The sequence below is a fragment of the Squalius cephalus genome (genome assembly GCF_949319135.1).
Source record: "Squalius cephalus genome assembly, chromosome: 3".
NCBI classification, from domain to species: Eukaryota; Metazoa; Chordata; class Actinopteri; order Cypriniformes; family Leuciscidae; genus Squalius; species Squalius cephalus.
The window spans coordinates 11305817-11328025 of record NC_137124.1 but is presented as its reverse complement, the minus strand read 5'-3'; the positions used below and the strand labels follow the sequence as shown (position 1 = coordinate 11328025).

The 22209-nt window shown below is 36.3% G+C and overlaps 1 protein-coding gene and 1 long non-coding RNA gene across 2 annotated transcripts; both read right to left on the bottom strand.

Moving 5' to 3' along the window:
• Positions 1-7297: 7297 nt before the first annotated feature.
• On the bottom strand, positions 7298-11218 carry LOC307155506. The gene is made up of 3 exons (XR_013820520.1): positions 11107-11218; positions 10849-10961; positions 7298-7407 (listed from the first exon to the last, which is right to left on the bottom strand). It is a non-coding gene; the product is annotated as an uncharacterized lncRNA (long non-coding RNA).
• A 4115-nt stretch (positions 11219-15333) lies between these two features.
• Positions 15334-22176, bottom strand: fcer1g (Fc epsilon receptor IgFc epsilon receptor Ig). The gene is made up of 5 exons (XM_079866838.1): positions 22009-22176; positions 19703-19800; positions 18984-19016; positions 18024-18050; positions 15334-16273 (listed from the first exon to the last, which is right to left on the bottom strand). The coding sequence occupies exons 1-5, from the start codon at positions 22073-22075 to the stop codon at positions 16211-16213; spliced, it is 288 nt and encodes a 95-aa protein (XP_079722964.1). The 5' UTR covers positions 22076-22176; the 3' UTR covers positions 15334-16210.
• Between the last annotated feature and the right edge of the window lie 33 nt (positions 22177-22209).

Here is a 22209-nt window from a genome sequence, read left to right as displayed (position 1 = left end):
AACATATCTTCTTTTATGTTAGTAATACAGTTTTGAATGAAGGTAAATCGACCCATCCTAAGGAATAAAAAAAAAAAAAAAAGAATTGGGGCACTTTTCTGGACTGTTCAACCTAATCTCATTGCATGTTTGAGATCCTATATAATGATTAGTTTAACCATTTACATAAATATAAGCTGAGTTGCATGTGGGTTTTTTGGTTCTGGTTTTGTAAAAGAAAAAGAAAAACAACAGTTGTAACGTTTTCTCTTATAATAATTTAAAGTAAAACTATTTCTGTCATGACAACTCTTTGAGTGTTTACCATGGTAATGGATATGACAATGTTAATGTTTTTGGTATTGGCAGAATAGATCTGCTACACTGCTTGTAATACTAATAGATACACAGACATGCTGCTGCTTCTGCACAATATAACATACATGAATTACAGTACCTGATCTATACAGGTGGAGCTGGGGAAGGTGGAGAGTTTCAGAAAGATTACAGCAAACTGCTACTGCAAACGCTGAACAAGTATTTGAAGGTTGATCAGCGAGCTCATTGGCTGCAGATGCAGCAGGAACCAATCAGCTGTGCCCTATTGAGAATGATGTGATTACAAGCTGATAGAGTTACAAGGACCTATCAGCCTCCACCATCTAGTTTCATGACAGAACTATGGATTTAAAAAAAAGTAATCAAGTAATTTATTGCACTTTCTGCCCTATATGTTATTAGTTTCTCTCACATTTATCTCCTATTGGTTTTTAAATAATCTGTTTTGTGTTTACTGCTGTAATGCTTCAATGTCCCATTTCTGTTCTGCCTTGTCTTATAACATGTAAAAGTAGTTTGCAACAGTACTTTTGGTCTATAATGTTTTTGAGGAAGTTTGCATATTTTTTTTGTCTAAATTTGCTTGGGAGTACAGCCTTTTTCCTTTGCTGGTATAAACAAATTTTAGACAAAACTTTCATTGCTCTGCGCTGTTAAGGTGAAGTACCATTCCTATCATCTGTTAGGGCATTACTGCTGAGGCTGCAGTGGGAGATCAGCTATGGATATGGAGACTTTTGTTACGGTGCTTCTCTTTTGAGTCTGTTTGGACTGAACTCCAGTTATAGAAAACACCTTTATGTGAAAGATAAAATGAATTGGAAAGATGCACAGGAGTACTTCAGAGAAAACGTCTCGGTTACGTATGTAACCCTTGTGCCCTGAAGGAGGGAAAGGAGACGTTATGTCAGACGTGATCTGACTAATTGGGGATCTCGCCTGAAAGCCCAATCTCCTAAACGAGCCAATGCACATTGGCGTGCAAGATTTGCATCAGCCCTGCAGCGCGGGTATATATATACACCAAAGCAGATGCAACTCACATTCAGCTTTTTGCTGAGGAGCTGAGCCGGTGACCCGGCCGCTCAGCGGTGGTACAGCAACTGTGGCGACGGGATGTAACGTTACATACATAACGAGACGTTCCCTATCAGTCAGTCACGTTCGACGTTACATCAGACATGATCTGACAAATTGGGATCCCTACCATACCATACCTACCCTACCAATTGGGATCCCGCCACTATTGCTACCCCTTCCAGCACTCCACATAAGCCACCTGATCCTCCCGCACCTACTGGGGTGGAAGATGGGACAGGGTTTTAAGCCGAGAATCACTGCTGTTCCGCATGACCCATGCAGTGAGATTATTGGATAAAACTGGGAAAGCGTGGAAAGGGATGCTACAGAATCCACATCCTGCCAGTAGGGAGGTACCATGTGGAAATTATACGTATGGACTGGCCATTAGGGAACTAGCTCCGGCCTAGTTAGGGGGGAGTCAACACCAATAGGGACGGCAGAGCTGACTCTGCCAAGGGAAAGACATGGACTCGACGACAGGAAAGCCGTACCGTGGAAGAATACACATATGGGATCACAGTAGGGATCACAACATATGGACACCAAGCCTAGCACAGGGGTTAACCATTGGGAGTACTTACGAGTGTTAGGCCTGGTGTCAGACACTCCTCCACGTCTGACTGCTGAGGGTGGTGGAGGAACTCAACAGGGTTCGCCAGCTGGGGAACTCAATTGAGGAGCAAGATAAGCACACGTCTCTGGTCCTAGGATGGGAATGGCACAGCAAGCGAGACCCCGAGCGGGTCGCCGGCGTTCACTGGCCACTTGGGGCAAGTACACCGGAGGACACTGGCTATACACAAAGACTATAAAATCAAAAAAAAAGTGTTTGGTGTAGCCCAGCCCGCAGTTCTACATATATCTGTCAGCGAGTCCGTTCCGACCATAGACTGTAAAAAAAGATGGACGACGCACCTTCACTCTCTTCCATTGTAGTAAGTGAAGCCGCCAGTGTCCCAATGTGGCGCTGACATCTTGAGTCTCGAGTCTGCACAGTAGTGAGCGCGAAGTGAAGCCGCGATATCAAGCCTCCGCCCACACTCCCACATAGAATCTGTTAGTACAGTTTATGTAGGTGTTAAATAAACAGTTATGGAAATGTAGAAATTAAAGTTTAAGCTCCAATCTCCCCCGAAGATCCCAAAAACAGTCAGTTGGCACAATTTTGAAACTTTCTTTGGAAAAAATGTATTTGAAGTGTAATTTGATTGTTTAGTTTGTCTAACGTTCATTACGTTACATGGAAAGGGGCGGGGTTTATGACCTATACTGCATCCAGCCACCTGGGGGCGATCGAGACGCTTTGACGCTTTCAGCACAAAGGTGAACTGGATGCCCCTAAACTGGATGCTAACCAGACCCCCAGACATTTGTAGTCTTCACTCACTGGTAAACTGGAAATCTTGCACGCCAATGTGCATTGGCTCGATTAATTTACACTTGAAGGTGATTTGGCTCTCAGCAGCTACATGGGTAATCGGGAGAATCGGGAGAATTCCCGGTGGGCCGCTTCACTTTTGGGCCGGTCGAGGAAATTTGTTTTTTTGTTTTTTTTTCACATTTGTCACGTTAGTTACATTAGGCTACACACGTTCCGCATTCTGACACCGCAGCGCGCAGCCTCTGCATGGATTGTACCATGTGAGGGAGTTCTCCCCTCCCCTCCTATAGAGTTGGTTGGGTCCAGCCCGTCTTTTCCAAAACGTTTTCTCAGGTAGGCTACCGCGGCACCGCCGGCGCCTACCGATAGCTGGGCTGGCCCTACCGTAACGGTACGCGTCAGGGAGGATGGATGGGAGGAAGAGGCCAGGAGGTATGGAAGCTTTTTTCCACCACAGAATAAAACATTTTAAAAGATAATTGCGACTTTTTATCTCACAATTGCGAGTTTACATCTCGCAATTCTGACTTTATTTCTCAGAATTGCGAGATATAAAGTCAGAATTGCGTGAAATAAAGTCGCACTCGCACTTGCGTGTTATAAAGTCAGAATTGCGAGATATAAAATCCGAATTGCGTGAAATAAAGTCGCAATTGCGTGTTATAAAGTCGCAATTGTGTGTTATAAAGTCAGAATTGCAAGATATAAAGTCAAAATTGTGTGAAATAAAGTCGCAATTGCTTCTTATAAAGTCTAAGTGAATTATTATTTAACCTTTACATTATTTGTTGAACCATGGTATTAATACAAACTACACAATAGTAAGAGTTGAACTGTTGCTTCATTTATCCAATTTGGAAAAAGTGCTAATTTGGAATTCCACCATGGAAAAAGTGGGCCGGTCTTGGCCTGAAACTCCCGGGCTGAAAAGTGGCCCCACTCCAGCCCTTGCTCTCAGGGAAGGTCATAGTTTGAATTACAGGGGGTATTGGGGGGGGGGGGGGGATCCGACCCCCCTAGATGAGACTTGGACCCTCCCAAAAGGGATGAAAATAATAGATTGAAATTTTTTTAATAAAATATAATGTTAGCCTATCCAAAATTGTATGTATTTAAATGCAGTATTACCATCACATACCAACAATTCAGGAAATAATCTAATGAAAAACGATTTTCAAACCCTCACTCCCCATTGGGCTGTACCATTGCTATGGTTCTTTATCACTTCACTAGCTGTCAAAACGTACGTACCGGGTACGGGCGCAGGCTCTGGTGTGTCAGTGAAAAATTAAGAGTAAGTGGCTGAATCAACTTTAATCTCTGCCAATGGTTTTGACTGCCATGTATATCATCATGTGTTGTGCTTTGTGGTAAATGTTATGAGTAGCTCGTCATCTAAACAGGTTTTCAGAACTGTCTTAATTTGGTGGTTCGTAGTGTTTCTCTCATCTATAATGTAGTCATAGTCTAGAACTAGCTAAAAGTTCACACAGCTCCTGAAGCTCTCTGTACCAAGCAAATATTGTCCGTATCTTGGTGAAACTAAGCCAAGAATGGTTGCATTAATGTAAGCAGTTGTTTATTATCTCATGGAGTCTTATCTCAGGAGTCGACCCATACATGAACCTTCTGTCAAAACTCAGAATTCAAAGAGGAGAAAACTCACAGTGGAAGTGGTCTGATGGTGCACCAGCAACAATTAACCAATGGGATGTTAAACAAGGAACTACGACGGGTGAAGAATGTGGCGATATAAAAAAATCCACTGTCAAACTACATGATTTTGATTGCAATGAAAAATTAACCATTTATTGTATGCTGGACTTGGAGCTGATCTTGGAGAACAAGACATGGGAAGAGGCTCTGGACTACAGCACACACAGCACAACACTGGCCTGGTTAGTCTAAGCGCAAGTACAATTATGGAACTGGCTGTGAATATGGCTACAGAAGCCCAGACAGTTAACATTTAGACTGGCCTACGCTTTCTGATTGCTCATTGGTTCTGGGTAAATGGAGGTGATGGAGGCCATGCAAGGCCTGGTCTGTGGAGGGGGAGCTTCAGTGCCCAGCCATGAATCAGAGCTTTGGATAGAGACGGGAAGGTTTGTAACCCCCAAAACTATCAGGAGAGAAAATCTGTTTTGTTCCCTTAGACGCAAGTACATATTGTGTCATTGTTGATGTTTAGGAGGCTAACAGAATGTTAGGAGGTTAACTGCGTGACTACACAATTGTGTAAAGGCATTTTCTTCTTTTACATGAGCATATAGCATAAGTATTGAGAGGGAAATGAAAATCCAAAATAATTATAATGAACTTTGCAACAGCATAAAATAATTTCCCCTAAAGTAGTAAAGATTACGCTAATTATGAAATAATAATTAGAACATAGCAAAACAATGTATTCATTTTACTTTGAATAAAAATAATAATATTGACTTTGATGATGATAAATGCTCCAAGAAAGACGTTTTTTTTAATAGAGTAGCTATAAATATATTAGAGCTGTTGATTTAACACGTTAATTTAATTAATTAAATGAACGAGTTAAAATTATTTAAAAATGAAAATTCTGCTCAGATTTTATTGAAAATATCTTCATTTATGTTCCAAAGTTGAACGCAACTCTTACGGGTTTGAAACGACATGAGGGTGAGTAAATAATGACAGAATTTTCATTCTGTGGGTGAACTATCCCTTTAATTCCTGAATGATTCAGCAGTTTGAATGAATTGAATGAATGAATGACTCAACTTACTCATTTAGACATTTACCGCCACCTTCTGGCAGTTTTAGTTTCTTTATTAGAGTATAATTTAACTAAAAAAAGTAATAATTGCATATTTTGGGGATAGTTTGCAGAAAAATAAAAATGATGTTTATTTACATTTACTCACCCTCAAGTCGTTTCAAACCTGTATGGCTTTCTTTCTTTTATAGAACATATAAGAAGATATTTTGGATAATTTTTGGAAACCAAACTGTTTTATCTAAATACCAATTCAGATGCCGTTGTAGCCTAAAAGTTTGTTTAATAAATTCTATGTTCAATCAAATAAAACATTTCACTCTAAAGCTACTTTTGTAATGTCTATTAGATGCTTTTCTCATTTAACATATAATGACTTTAAATGATCTGTTGGGGGTAATTTCTCAGCAAAATGTATGTCATTAATTGGATTAATTTATATACACACTGCCCAATACGGCCATGATGTGTCTTCCTACAGGTTGTTTAAGAAATGAAAAGCTACACACTCCATCAATTAGAGTTAGAAGAACTGTTGCCAAAACATATAACATGCTAGAAACATAATAATCACTGCAATAACGATCCAGTCATAGACTTTTAAGTATTTGCCTGTTAAATTCCAAACTGTGACTTTTTTTTCGTTTCTTTTTTTTTTTTTTTTTCTTTCAGGCAGTGTATTTGTACACACACACACACACACACACACACACACACATATAGATCGCAAAGTATTTTATTATATTATTAGATGTTAACCCATGATTGATGGATGCCCTCTACTGGTTCATTAGGAGCAATGGTCATTCTGTTAACACTGTAAGCTGTCAGTATAGCTCAAGAATGTCAAATAAAGTAAGTTTAAAGCATTCTGTCAGTGTAGATATGATGTTTGAAAGAACTAACACTGTGTAACTACACTGAAAGAACTACACTGACAATATCTGCTAATATTTCTAGAGAGTTTTCTCACATTCTCAATGTCATACTTAGAATAAACAAATCCCTTTTCTGCATACGCAGAAGCATTTTGGGAAGTCAAACTGAATTTGTCCTTTAGTTAGTTTGAAGGTTAACAATATTTATTTGCATCATCTGATTTGCATCTCAGGGCGTTTTTTTTTTTTTTTTTTTTTTTTTAAAGGACAAAAAGGATAATTTTCACATACACGTAGTGTCAAACCCTGTAAATGAGTGAATGTTTTTTCACAGAAAAGCAGATTCACAAGATGTGGATATAAACCAACATGCATCTTTGCAAGTGTTCCTTAACAGTATTTTCTTGTGTGTGATAAAAGAGGAGCTAAAACACAATGACAACAAGCCACCCCACCCCCAAATAGTTGATCAAAATGATCTGTTAATAAAAACTAATCCAACAGAATGAAAAACTGAAAGGACTGTAGAGGAGATTTCTAAAGTGCACTAAAAATTAGAGACAATGTTACAACAGATCCTGTACTTTCAGGACATTCTCAACACATTTAAAGGCAAACTTAGTTTTTCTGATTTTACAGTCTTCAACAATTGGCAATTTAATTTACAGAAAACATCACCTGCGTGCAGCTGTGAAAGTGAAAGTCCAGCTTTGTGCACTATGCAGATTGCTCTTGGTCTACTACACCATTCCATGGTATGGAGGTTCAAAATATTGATCTTGGTGGAGCAGGAAAACACATTTAAAGAGGTCCTGTAAGACTGTGGACACACTGATACACTGATCTGGTCACACTTACCTCAGAGGAGAAAGATAAGATCACACCAGCCCTGACAGATGATGTTTGGATTGGTCTGCGCTTTATCGCTGGTCACTGGCTCTGGGTCAATGGAGAAGGTCTTGGATATAAGGTCTGGTCTGTGGATGCAGAGCGTCCTGCATTTGAATAGAAAAAACACGGCACTCAACTTTGTCTGTCAGGATACCATAAAGCAAAATATTTTACTTATCTTAATTTCAACCTTTCTCACTCGTTGTGAAACTAACCTCTGCCAGTCCCACACCAGACACGCGTAAAAGTAGCCGGAGCAACTTCTCTCTATTTATGGTCTCTCAACGATATGACGAGACACGCATGGATGAGTGACGCATGTATGCAATTTTACATAAGAAAAAAAACATCCCATCATGTCTAAAATATAAACACTTATAATAGGCTTACCATAGTGAATAAGGATAAGACAAGAACACGTTTTGGAAGAAGGATTGATGACGTATTGATTTAAATTGTATTAATTTTTCACAAAAAAAGTGACAGTGTACCTTTGAGTAAAACTAACAGTGCTATTTTTTCAGTAACTCAAATGAAGCTGAAATAAAATTACCCAAATGATAAAAATAAATACAATAATCAAATAAATAAAAACTACATTAAAACTATATAAAAATATTTCCAAATATAAAAATGACAAAGAACACAAAATTACTTAAACTAAAATTAAAATTACAACTGAAAATATAGCTATAAAAGGTCATTCAAAATATTGCTATAATAATACTATAATAGTATTTTAAAAAGTACTGGTAATTCATATCTAGCAGCATTTGACTGAGATTTTCACATTTGCGATTCATGCACAATTTATTGTAATGGTTATTGGCTGATAACAGAGATTTTTTATTTATTAGCATTGGCTGATATTGGATATTCAATCGCTAAATGTATTTATACATTTACAGTAAATTGCCTTTGCTGTTATTGGACATTAAAAGTTCTTGAAGCTTTAGCACATTTGAAAGTGAACTTTCCCAAACCTCAAAATGAATCAAATTTTCATACTGTACATTAGGCCTATATATTTTAATGCACATTAAACTGTAAATATTGTACAAATCTATGTTTTCTCATTTGAATGCCTTTTAACCTGTTTCTGAGGTCAATCTGAATTTGTTTCTTTCAGTTAGTTTGAAAGTTAAACAATATTTATTTGCATCCTCTGATTTGCATCGCAGGTCATTTTTAAAAAAACAACACATTTTCAATTCCAGTACGACCCTCTTTTAAAGTGTACTTGAAACATTACTCAAACGGTGAGTCGCTATTTTTTAAATCAAAAACAGAATCACAAAATGGGGACAAACAAACATGTTGTCTCTTTTAAGCGTTCCTTAACCGTTTCTTACATGATAAATCATGATGGTGAGCCACCACATCCACAGTCTCTTTAAAAACATATAAAGACACTGCCTGCCTCTATCAACATTTTAAGCACATTGACTATTATATTGTCAAAATCAGGAACTACAGTGAGCCATCAGATAAACAGTCTGCAAAAACAAATGAATGCAACAGGATGAGAAACTAAACTAGACCTGAAATGCTTGTAGATTGTTTTAAGCATACAAAGACAGTTCTACATTAGTTCAATATGTTACTTTGGATGACGGAAATGTAATTTCCACATTCTCCACACATATAAATTATACTTAATTTTACTCCTAAATTTGTGTTTGTGAGAATGGTATTTATCAGATTTGTCTTATACTGAGCAGCATGGACCCTGGACTAACTGTCTGTGAAACAATATGTGCGTTATTTCACATCAATTCCCTTCATTTTCATTCAAAGCTAGCCTTTTTTTTTTTAAATACCGTCTCCAGGGTTGGGGTGTCCAATACAAAGCAACTCAAAGGAATAAGGCAAGTCAAGAGGAGGAGTCTTAAAAGTAGAGCCTGACTTTTGATTGGTCAAGGCTGTCCTTGTCTTACTGGTTTATAAGTAAGAAATCTTCATAAATTCAGACTTGCAATCGTCACTTTGGGCATTTCTGCTGATGGTAAAACACTGGATATATTGACAATATGGCAATGAAGGCTACAGTCACTGTGTTTGTGTTTTTGAGTCTCTTTGGATTGAACACCAGCCTCTACAGAAAACATTATTATGTGGATGAGATTAAGCACTGGTCAGATGCACAGCAATACTGCAAAACTCACCATGATGACCTGTCCACCGTTAGCAATGAAGAACTGCGACCACTTTCTGATAATTCGCAAGGTAATTATTTCTGGATTGGACTTCAGAGAGATGCCAACGACCCAAATCAGTGGAGATGGACTGGAGGTGAGGATGCAACTGGTGTCATGTGGGACAGAGGCGAACCAAATGATTCGAATGAAAAATGTGGTGCAGTCAAAAAGTCCTCTTCTAAAGTTCATGATGCTGATTGCCCTTGGACTATACCATTTTATTGTATGGAGGTCTTTGAGCTGATCGTGGTGCCGCAGGAAAACACGTGGGAAGAGGCTCTGGAATACTGCAGACAAAACTACATTGATCTTGCCGGTTTAAGCTCAGATGTGATTATGAAAGAGGCAGAAGATAAGAGCACACCAGCCCTGACAGATGACGTGTGGATTGGTCTGCGCTTTATCGCTGGTCACTGGTTCTGGGTAGATGGAGAAGATATGAGCTATAAGGTCTGGTCTGCGGATGGAGAGCTCCAGTGTCCTGCCATGGATCAGCGCTGTGGAGTTTATGATGTAAAGAAGAAGGTTTGGAAACCTGCAGACTGTGAGAAGAGACTCAAGTTTCTCTGTGTCAAGAAACCATGAAATTATTCATGGTTAATTAATTCAATTTAAAATAAAAACTATTTTAATAGTTAATATAGATGTAGGTTAACTGCCGTGCATTGTGATAATAATGATAAAGTCTAGTCTTTCTTTTGAAACTAGTGAAATATTGTTAGCTGCATCCTTCACTTGTTTAGTGCTTTTAAACTTTACATTTGTAATAATAAAAATACCTGTCAAGACGAAGTTTTTTTGGTACGTTATACACACATTCAAACCTGCTGTGACTTTTTTTTGTTGTTGTTGCACAAATTCCTACTTTAAACCATGATCTTTCTGTCTGAATACTCATATATTTTACTTTTTACTTCTTTTGCTTTCTTAAACCATTAAACAAAACTCTCAAAAATGTTGTAATCGATGTTTTATTCCACACAAACCTACTGAAACACTATATCTTTATTACATCCAGTGTCTGTAAAACAAAGTAGCCAATCAAAAACGGCCTCTGAAAGTGAGGTGAGTCATTTTGATCGTTTGAAAATGTAGTAGCCTATGATGAAGAAAGGGGTGGTGTAGTTCAGTGGCTAAGTTACCAATACATTTAACAGGCAGAATTTCAGCATAGGCCTAGTCAAGGTGTGCGTCCATTATTCTCTGTAGATTCGAGATGTAATCACTCTTGTGATTCAGAAAGTGGTTAGGAAAAATGATCTGAATCAGTTCACTCACTCTTGCATTGAATAGTTTCCGAATGAAAGCGATGTTCAACCAAAAATGAAAAATATATAATTTACTCACCCTCTGTCATATCAGACGCTTAACTCTCTTCTGTAGAACACAAAAGTCGAATTCTACTGGTCCCTTCCACGCAATTATGACCTGACCTCCAGTATTGAAGCTTGGAAAGGACGCTGGACGCAAATGTATGATAAAGACAATCCGTATATGAATGCATATGTGCTATTGCAAGTCTTCTCAAGTAATACGATAACACCGTGTGAGCAGCAGAACGAATCGCGAAATTTTACTAATAAACTTGACCAGAAAGTTGTTTACCTCTACGACCGGATCTTTTAATCCACGAGTTGAACCCGATCGAGGACCGATCATTCCGATTCGTGAATGAATCATTCAAACAGGCTGCCCGCATTTCCAAAAAGCCTATCCTCCATTTATCCTCTACGATCAAGCAGCTTTAGTTTTAAGAAACCGATCAACCCATTTCTGCAAAAGATTCAAAAGCGATTCGCATGAATCCGGCCACTTCTCTTAAAATAAATGTTCATTGACATTGATGGTTCCATGAAGAATTCTAACAACATTTCAATTCCACAAAAGGTTCTTTAGATTATTAAAATGTTCTTCACAATAAGAAAATAACTTTAAGGACTGTTCATTTATAGGTTCTTTGTAGAACCTGAAAAGGTTCTTGAGTGCATGGCATCACTGTGAAAATGAAAAACCCCTTTTAGGACCTTTAGTTTTAAGAGTGTACAGGTGTTGTTTTTGTTTTTTATAACATGCATGCAACATCTGACAGCACACATACATCGCAGAGATGTGCGTCTTCATCTCTAGAAGATTTTTCAGAGTGTTTGCTCAATTGCAATACGAAGCCTCAAAAAGTACAAAAAATATAGAGAAAAAAATGTATGCCAGGGGTAAAACTACAAATTAAAACTATAAATCAATGAAAAGAAAAGTGTTGAGAGAAAAAATTGATGTCACTTCCCAATCCCAATTAATGATGTGACTTTTGTTACTTAAAATTCTATCATAAAAGGATAGATGATCCTGGAAATGTGGATTCCTTCAGTTTCTCAGAGACTGTTTGTACTGGTAGGCCAAGATTTTTATAAATTAAACCCACATCTGTCAGCTACCCACCCACACTGCTGTAACGTGTATAATAATATACGTTGGCCTACTTTTAATTTATGCTTGAATAGACAAAGTCAAATGTTGCAACTGACCCCATAATAGAAGCCATGCTAATGCTAGCTTGACACAATAGCTTTGACATATGCTAACTATGCCAGTTAGAAGCTAAGAAAACACTGATTAAATTGTTGACTTTACAATGCTTCATCATAGGCCGTGACAAAATCTCTCATCTTTTAACTTGAAAAGTATTTTTTTGCAGAAGGAATGGTCACATGTGTTTGCTTGCTAACTGAGCATTTTTTGCTAACTAAGCATGTGCAATATAACTGCTGTAACTTGAAATGGTTTAAATTGAACGTTTCTGATTGAAACCGTCCCCACTCTCAATTACATAAAAAGAAACATAAACAAAGACGTTGATATATTCAAGCGATGTTTTAACGCAGGACTGCTATGAAAGATCTTGCAGCGTTTTGAATCATGTTTCTGCTGGAAAATTTTGTCACATGTGTATAGAAAAACATGCACAGTAACCAAATCCTGATTTTACATATGTGGAAGCATTTTACCATAGCATCTGTTTTTGAGGGAAATCTGAATTTGTCTAATTGCTTTGTCCTTTAGTTTAAAGGTTAAACAATATTTCTTTCTGATTTGCATCTCATGTCATGTTTAAAAAGGCCAGCGTTTCAATGTCACCTCTGGCCTCCATTGACTTCCATGGTATCATTCATTTCTTCTTTTCATACTATGGAAGTCAATGGGGACCAAAAACTGTTTAGTATTCTTCAAAATATCAAAATAAAATATATTCAACTCATAGCGGTTTATAACAACTTGAGGCTGAGAAAATTTTGACAGAATTGATTTTTGGGTGAACTATGCCTTTAATAAAGATTTAAAAAGCTTGAGAATATCAGTGAAATGCAACATTTTTATACGAACAGACATGGCAAATGTCTCCCTTTGTACATACTTCATGCCCTGGATCCTCATTTCCACTGATCTAGAAGAAGCTGCAATGCACAGACAGGAAACCACAAACTTTTTTTTTTTTTTTTTTTTGTGTGAAATTCAAAAAAATGGGTCAAATCAGGACCAAACACAACACATGTAGCATTTTAAAGTGACCATGAATTCATGGACAATTCTTAGTTCATGTTCTATTGTAATCTTCATTCCAAAACATTAAATCCCCTTCACATCACATCACATCACATCACAGCAATTAGCACACACAAGAAGTCCAATCAATTCCTGATGGACAAAATGAAGTCCCGCCCCAACATTTTGTCTTGTTCGAGCTCGAAGCCAAAATGCATTGCAACTTCATGCCAACATTAAGGAGAATAAATAACAGTTCATAATGATGTAATTTTTAGTTATTTTATATAAAATCGTGAAAAATAAGTTATTTTATGTATTTTCATAAAATTTGGGTGGTCAAGAATGGAGTTGAAAGATTTTAGATCCAGTGTTGCAAAACACATGCGAAAGCTACTGAGTTCATTTCCACTTTCTCACACATTTGTAAGGCAAATAACAACTTTGTTTTTGTCCTGTGAAAAATATATTTTCCTGTGGTGGGTGTGCAATACATTTACATTTATTCATTTTGCAGATGCTTATCCAAAGCGACTTACAAATGAGGAATATAGCAAGCGATTAATCTTAAACATGAGAAATGCTAGTTTCAGACATCGTTCAAAATGTTCCAAGCTAGAACAGGGAGGGATTAAGGAATAGGGAAAGGATAAAAGGGGTGGAGCCAATCCTTTAATTGGTCAGGGCTGCTTTTTATTGGTTTGTAGGAAATCTTTGGGAAGGTGTGGTAGCAAATCATTGCTAACAAATAAATGTGCAATTGAAAACTGTGCTGCATTACAACACTGGATACATTGACAACATGGCAATGACGGCTACAGTCGCTGTGTTTTTGTGTTTCCTTGGATTGAACGCCAGCCTCTACAGAAGACACTTTTATGTGAAAGACAGTATGACGTGGTTGAAAGCACTGCAGTACTGCAGAAATAACCATGATGATATGTCAGCCACCAGCAATGAAGAACTGAAACGACTCTCTGCTAATCCAAAGGTCACTGGTGATTATTTCTGGATTGGACTTCAGAGAGATGTCCTCATCCCAACACTGTGGAGATGGACCGGAGGCGAGGATGCGACTGATATTATTTGGGACGCTGGACAACCCAATACTTTGCATGAAAAATGTGCCTCTGTCTTAAAATCAAATAGTAAAGTTCATGATAATCCTTGCTTTTCGTCTTTACCGTTTTATTGTATGGAGGACTTTGAGCTGATCCTGGTGCAGCAGGAAAACACGTGGGAAGAGGCTCTGGAATACTGCAGACAAAACTACATTGATCTTGCCGGTTTAAGCTCAGAAGTGATTATGAAAGAGGCGAAAGATAAGAGCACACCAGCCCTGACAGATGATGTTTGGATGGGTCTGCGCTTCCTAGCAGGTCATTGGTTTTGGGTAAATGGTAATAATATTGCATATAAGGCCTGGTCTATGGAGGAAGAGCCCCAGTGTCCTGCTATGAATCAGCGCTGTGGAGTTTATGATAGAAAAAAGATTGCTTGGAAACCTGCAGACTGTGAGAAGAGACTCAACTTTCTCTGCGTCAAGAAAAATAAAGTGACACCTAATGGAAGCAGTAGCCTAGATGAATAAATGTGTCGTGTGTAATGATTACAGCAAGCCAGGTCACTAAAAAAACAAATAAACCTTCAAATCAATTCAAATGTAAATTATTTCTGTTGTTACTAGTTTCTAAATCTAGGAGTGAGCTATTCTCAGTAAGCAAACATGCTGCTCGTTTGCTGCTGTAATGACAATCTTGTGAAAAATAAAATGAAATATTGTTTAACAGAGTGATATTTGCAGTGATAAAAACATTCATTTTTTAGGTTCTAGATATGTTGTTGATACATTACACACATTCATACTTGCTACGCGGTAACATTTTTATAATTATATCTTGAAATAAAGACAACGGTTTCATTTCACTGTCTTACTCTTGAGTTTGAAGAAAACTACATTTTTAGCTTTCAGCTTGACTTCTGAAAGTGTGCTTGCATAAGTTAATCATATAATAAAAAAAGCTAACACTTTATTTCGATGGTCCACTTGAGACATTCTACTAACTAGAAGTTATTTAGAAGTAATAACTAGAAGTTATTAGAGTATTAGTAGACTAGGTTATAGGCTTCATGTTAGTAGAATAAGTTGGCACGTAGTTTCAAAGTTACTTATATGGGAGCGTCAAAATAAAGTGTCAGCAGATCTTAATCAGACGGTCCACTAATACTCTAATGACTGCTAGTTGACATGTAGGTGCAAAGTTACTTATAGTTAGTAGAGTGGGCCATCAAAATAGTGATACCTTTTCTTTATTATGTGATTAACTTGTAATGCAAGCACACTTTCAGTAGTCAAGCTAAAAAAACATAACAGGAAATGTTAAAAAATAAAATAAAAAAAGGCACTGTTTTTCAGAGTTGTGTGTATTTTATTTCATTGGATATTGATCATAAAAATTGTAAGCATTAACAATTACAACCACACAACCAAAATAATCAACATTTTTGGAAGTATTTAATCTCTTGTAATAAATTCTTACAAACTCATAATTAAGCTTATATTGTAACTCCTACATTAAATTCTGACAATCAAATGTGTCATTTTTGTTACACATGCAGTAGATGTACAGTACATGTAGCAGAAAGGAAAACATCGTCTCAGAGCAAAGCAATATAAACCCTCGCTCTTACCAGCGGAAAAAAAGGCCTACACATATACAATCAAACACAGCTCTGTTTCCATCTCTCATACCTGTGGTCAAAGACAGATGCACATGTTGTCAGACCACTCATGTACTCTTTAAAACAGGAAATGACTCGGACTCTTTGGGGTTGGTGGCATGTTGCTATAGAAGCCAGGGCAGGAAGTTAGCCTCGAGAAAAGTGACACGCAGTGTGGTATACATGTTAGAAGCTAAACATGTAGTTTAAAGGCCCGATAGAAAAATACATTCATTGAACAAATATTATTTAAATTATTAAACACGTAGAAAAGTAGACATTTTGCAGTCTGTTTGATTATTTGCTAATACATGTAAGTGATTACCATATACTACATAAACACAAAAAGTTGTTCTTGTGATAATGTTGAAAGCTTATTTACAGGTGCGACACGCTTAAGATGACAGTGGAATTGAGTCCGGAAACTTCCTTCCCACTTTTGATTTGAGTCTTATTGTTTTCCTTTCTTCATTTTGATGGTCTCGTATGTGTCCTGATCATGAGGCTTGAGACCCTGCGGTGTGGAGGAGAGAGAGAGAGGGACAAAACGGATGTGGCAGAGAGTGAGCGCCATTTCAATAGAAGCTTACACCAGATCAACCACAGGCTTCAGAAATGTAATATGCATCAGTTAAATGCTATACAAAAAAAACAAAAAAAAAACTGCATGCTTTCATTATAATACCGTCATAACGAAACTTAGTGTAGTTACTAGTTACCTTATCAAATTGCACCAGAATTAAAAAAATCTTTGGAAGATATCACTGAACATTTATTTAACCATAGCAAAAGTAAATTTCTCAAGTTCATTTTTCATCTCTGTTTTGATATTATCTCAATCTGATATTATTTTAATCTTATATCTGTTATTTAACAGTTGAGATCATTCTCTAGCCAGGTTTAAATCCCAGTTGCACAGGTGAGGATCGTTGTAACACTGCATTACAGTTTTCCCCCTTGAACTATTTGAGAAACCATTAGAAAAAGGTGAATAAAAAAATGATTAAAGAAATGATTAATTATTGTTATGCTTTGAACTATGCTGTATAGCTGTGTTTTGCGGCGTGTTTGTTGTCAAACTCAAAATATTTTTTATCATTAATTATTAAAAAATTCCATTCTTTTATATGAAAAAGTTAATAATTGCATTTTAGTTTGTCTTGTACATATATTTTTTATTAGATCAGATAACATTTTTTTTATTAGGTCATGTAACAACGTGTCCCACCTATGGGACATGTTGTTACATTTTACTTATGGGGTAAATCAAGAAAAAAGTATACACTATATTTTTTTGACCGAATCTTCAGAGTTGTCAGCAAGCTGACTAGATAGTGTAGTGAATGTTTATGGTTGTCAATGAATGGGATGCTAAATATCATTTTAGCTTTAAAGGGATAGTTCACCCAAAAATGGAAACCTATAGGCCTATTGAGTTTCTTTCTTCTGTTGAACACAAAAGAAGATATTTTAAAGAATGTAGGTATTCAAACTTGTCTGGTTAACCACATTCTTCAAAATATTTTCTTTGGTGTTCAACAGAAGAAAGAAACTCATGTTGATGCATAGCCTAAATAATGACAGAATTTCCATTTTTGGGTGAACTATCCCTTTAATAAGATTTTCCAAATAAATAGGCAAGAATAAACCCAGTGTCTTGCATGATTCTTGTCCTTTCCGACAACAAAGCACTTGTAATTGTATTTACGACTTCATAAATCGGAATTAGGACATTTCCGATAGCACGTGAACTGAATGCAGCATAAATGTACCTAGCCTGCGGGTGAAGCGACTGAAAGATGCTACTAGGCCTATAGTTTTACAAACAAATTACATTTACAACTCAAAAGAAAATATGAACATTATGTAAGTATTTTAAATCATTTAGATTTTTTATTTTAACCGATCAAATTTGAACAGCCCAACAGTCTTATAGCAAAGGGTGAGTCATTTTTCACTTCCTAATTTGCTTAATGAAAGCCTACTTTAAAGTATCGTGTTGTTGGTGCATTTTCAATCTGTTTGTTGCTAAATTTAGCGCAGCCTTTTGTCATTTAGCGATGTATCTTCTGGTTGCTATGACAACTTCACGCGCAGTCATATAAATAACATTCAGTATTATTATTTATAGGTAACGTTAAATTAAAATGACCAACGCTAACGTTACTGGCTCGGTCTGCAGAATATAGACATACACACAAGAAAGGTTAATTTTACTGCCACACGGAATATTAAAAAACCACAACACAAAAAGAATAGCCTACCTCATAAACCCCATCGCTGGCATTTTTCTGTAAACGAACGGAAAGATTAAAAAAAATTAGAAAGGCTGTAACAAAGATGAAAGTTTTTTCAAAGCTCAGTGACAGTCACATAAGGTCTAATGAAGTTTAAACAATGTTCTTTTGTTGAATTATAATAAGCTTTCTGAAAAGGATGTATGTATGTGTTGTGTGAAAGGTTGCATGCTGAAAAGCAGCAATTTTTAGAAGAAAGGCCTTCACACAATGATCATGACAGGATGCTAAAGTGTGATGTGGGTGGAGAGGGACAGTTAGCAAAAGCAGATAATTTTAGAGATTCAAACACAAGATTGAGTCTTCAGAGACTCAAACTGGACAAAAACACTGCTCCTTAAGTCAGGTTAGGGTTAATTTAGGGATAGTAATAGTTAACCTGCATAAATGTCATTTGTTGGTCTCAGAATGTACTGGCCATCGTTTCAGCCGTGTCTTAAATTCACATTACGCCACATTGATTCATTCTAGCAGTTTTATAAATGTTTTTCTGTATTTTAAAATCCTTTTACTGAAGAAGTAGAATCGTAAACATATTGCATGTGTGTGTGTGTGTGTGTGTGTGTGTGTGTGTGCGTGCGTGTGTGTGTGTGTGTGTGTAGCCTATATATGTGTGATATATACGGTATGTATGTGTACAGTAGGCTATATACAGTAGTCAACATTTGAAATTGATCAAAAAGGTAAATCAAAGCTGTCCTAAGTAAAGAACACGTATTGTTCTATAACTTTGATGAAAGGTTTTGATCCACTTCAAATGTTGACTACTTATAAATGCAGATTGTTTGTTTATATATATATATATATATATATATATATATATATATATATATATATATATATATATATACACACACACACATATATACAGTATATATATAGAACATACTGTGGAATAAATTAGCATGGCTGGACGGATAGTCTTACCCCTGAAAGTTTTTCGGCTTGTTTACTTCGCATCTGCGGCCGGATGGATGGATGGATGATTGGATGGATGATTGGATGGATGGATGGATGGATGATTGGATGGATGATTGGATGGATGGATGGATGGATGATTGGATGGATGGATGGAATATATAGATATTAGATAGATAGTAGTTGTTTGTATTAAAATTATTAGATGAAGTTAAGATAATAGCTTTTTACCAAATTATTTCAGAATGGCATATACTTAAATCCGGTCTATTTTATGAGATTTAATCTAGCCTTGAACAAATCAATCGGTAACACTTTACAATTAGGTTCATTAGTTAACATTAGTCAACTACATTAATTAGCATGAACTAATAGGCTATTGAACAATGAATGACTATTTTTATTAACTAACGTTAACAAAGATGAACAATTACATTAACAAATGTATTGCTCATGGTTAGTTCATATTAGTTAATATACATTAACTAATGTTAACTAATGAACCTTATTGTAAAGTGTTACCAATTATTCAAATCATTCAATCTTGATTTCCCATGCAAGATACAAAAGATAAAAAAAACACTTAAGCTTTTGTAAGTACATGAAATCTCACCTCCAACTTTGACAGTTAGTCTTAATGTTTAAAGGACTGAACACACTACACTTGATGCCGTGATTATGACTTTCAGAGTTTAAACTGTTAAAGAGTTTGATCACATATACAGTACCTTCATTCTGCAGTACAGGACAGTGAGAACGACCCCATAGATGAACATAACCGCGTCCAAGATGTAGCATATCTGCGGCTCCTTCAAACTCACTGCATCTGCAAAAATGAAAATAACAGGAAAAGAAAAATCTCAATATATTGTGCTTCAGTTAAAGTATTTTATGACAGTTATTAACAGTGAGAATATGATTTTGGATATTATATAAAACGGTCTGAGTCAGTTTTATAGGTCACTGCTTCATATATAAACTTGGTTACACTTTATTTTAAGGTGTGTGTTACACTTTAATACGGAGTGATATTAATTAACTTAATGGTTTATGCATAATTTATAGTTATTACTATAGTAACTACACGGGCACTGTAAAATAAAACTCGTTTACAAAGTTTCTCTGCTGTATTTTAATACATTATGAATTTACACTTGATCAAGTCTCTGTAAATGTATGGTCATTAATAAATTACAAAAAAATGATGTATCATTAATTGTACATCACATCATTAGAATTGCATTGGTGCAATATCATCTTGATTATATGAAAGATAAGACATGTTTACAATACAAACAAATTCTAATGATCAGACACTAATACACACCAACAAATCAGAACTCTACAGTTTTGATATTAAACGCTGAAAATGTAGCAAAATGCATTTGTAAATAAAGGTTTTTGTAAGAAACTAACTCTACAAAGCCCTAAAAAGTGTTGCTAAATGTTAAAAACTATAGTGAGAACGTGTGATGTTTAGTATCATATCCCGCAGAATAAGTGTTACTTCTCTTTTCGCTGAAACCTTCAAGTGCAAACATGAATCCGCTGACCACACGCTCATAATTAATCCAATTACAATCAATAAATACAGCGCTGCATGATCCAAAATAACTTGCACAATGACTTGCTATACTAAACCACTCAAACATTGTGTTGTCTTAATGGCTCCAGGATCAATGGATTCATTCCAGTGCAACACAATTACTGTTTGATCAAGATGCATGATTTTTTTTTTTTGTCGTCTCTCATAGCTGAACTTCCCTTTGCTCGTTAACCACATTTTTATCTGTGAGAATTAAAGTATTGAAAATAAATTAATAATAGAAAATACGGTAACACTTTACAATAAGATTAATTAGTTAACCTGAACTAAGACTGAACAGTACTTCTTTCGCATTTATTAATCTTAGTTAATATTAATTTCAACATTTACTAATACGTTATTGAAATCAAATGTTGTATTTGTTAACATTAATGCACTGTGAACTAACAATGAGCAGCTAGATTTGTATTAACTAACATTAACAAAGATTAATAAATACTGTAACAAATGTATTGCTCATTGTTAGTTCATGTTAGGAAATACATGAACTAATGTTAACTAATGAACCTTATTGTAAAGTGTTACCGAAAATACTACAAAGCTCAAGTCTTTAAACCTTGTTGTTTAGTTCTCAGAGAGGCAGAAGGGAAGTGGACCAGCGACCAGCAGGACTAACACAGCCAGAACCTAAAATTAAGCACCGCTTTCACAAGCACTAGTCAAGACATTGAGGAAATTGCCCAGTGCATTTATTCTGTTATTGTGAACTTTGGCTTAGCATTTGTCATTGAAATATAGGCTCATATTTGTGTGGTTCGAGGCTTGTTTACAGATTAAAGAGAGGCTACTTCCTGGCAACACAGTTTCATTTCAAACACCGCTTCAATGTTCTGATGTAGTAAAGGCTTGTAAAAAACAAAAGATGTGAAAAGTGAACTGAGTAACCAACCAAGGCTCTGACTTCACTCTCCACTTCACTTTTTTTTTTTTTCCACAAATGCTGTATTGCAGGACTGACACAAGTGCATTGGGGTTTTTAAGCGTCACTTGCTTCATTTTAAAAGCTCTGCCAAAATACAGAAGCAAAACCTTGTATGAAATCCTGGCATACTTCCACATTCAAGTAATGGTCAGAGCGCACTATTCTTAGTGGAATCATTTCATAATTTATGAACAGATTAGAAACAAAACAGTTTGGCTCTAAAAACACAATGAAGCTCAGTGATCGCAATATATTAAGTTTAGTGGACAAAATGACTACCTAAACATAAAAAAAACAAAAAAATTACCTGAAAAAGCCACTGATAAGGTAAAGCTGTTAATATAATACATTTGCATTCACTAATTGACATTCGATTTCAAAAAGCTTACATTTTTTTTAAAGTTTGTCTGTCAACCTGTAAGCTGTGTCGACGTGAGCACGCAAAAGAATTCCTTGTTATCTGCATCGCTCATTTCAGATAAAAAGCGTTGTTATTTAACACTTACCAGCAACGCCGAAGCTGAGCCAAAGAGAAAGAAGAGAGAAGGGCATCCCCACCTTCATCATCATCATCTAAAACTTGGGCTTTGCTCGAGTACCTCACTGGACACACACCTCCAAAGAAGACTTTCAGTGAACAGATGTGAAAAGCACATCAGAGGCAGACAAGAGGGAAGTTGTGGTGAAAATATGTCCGTTTTGAAGTT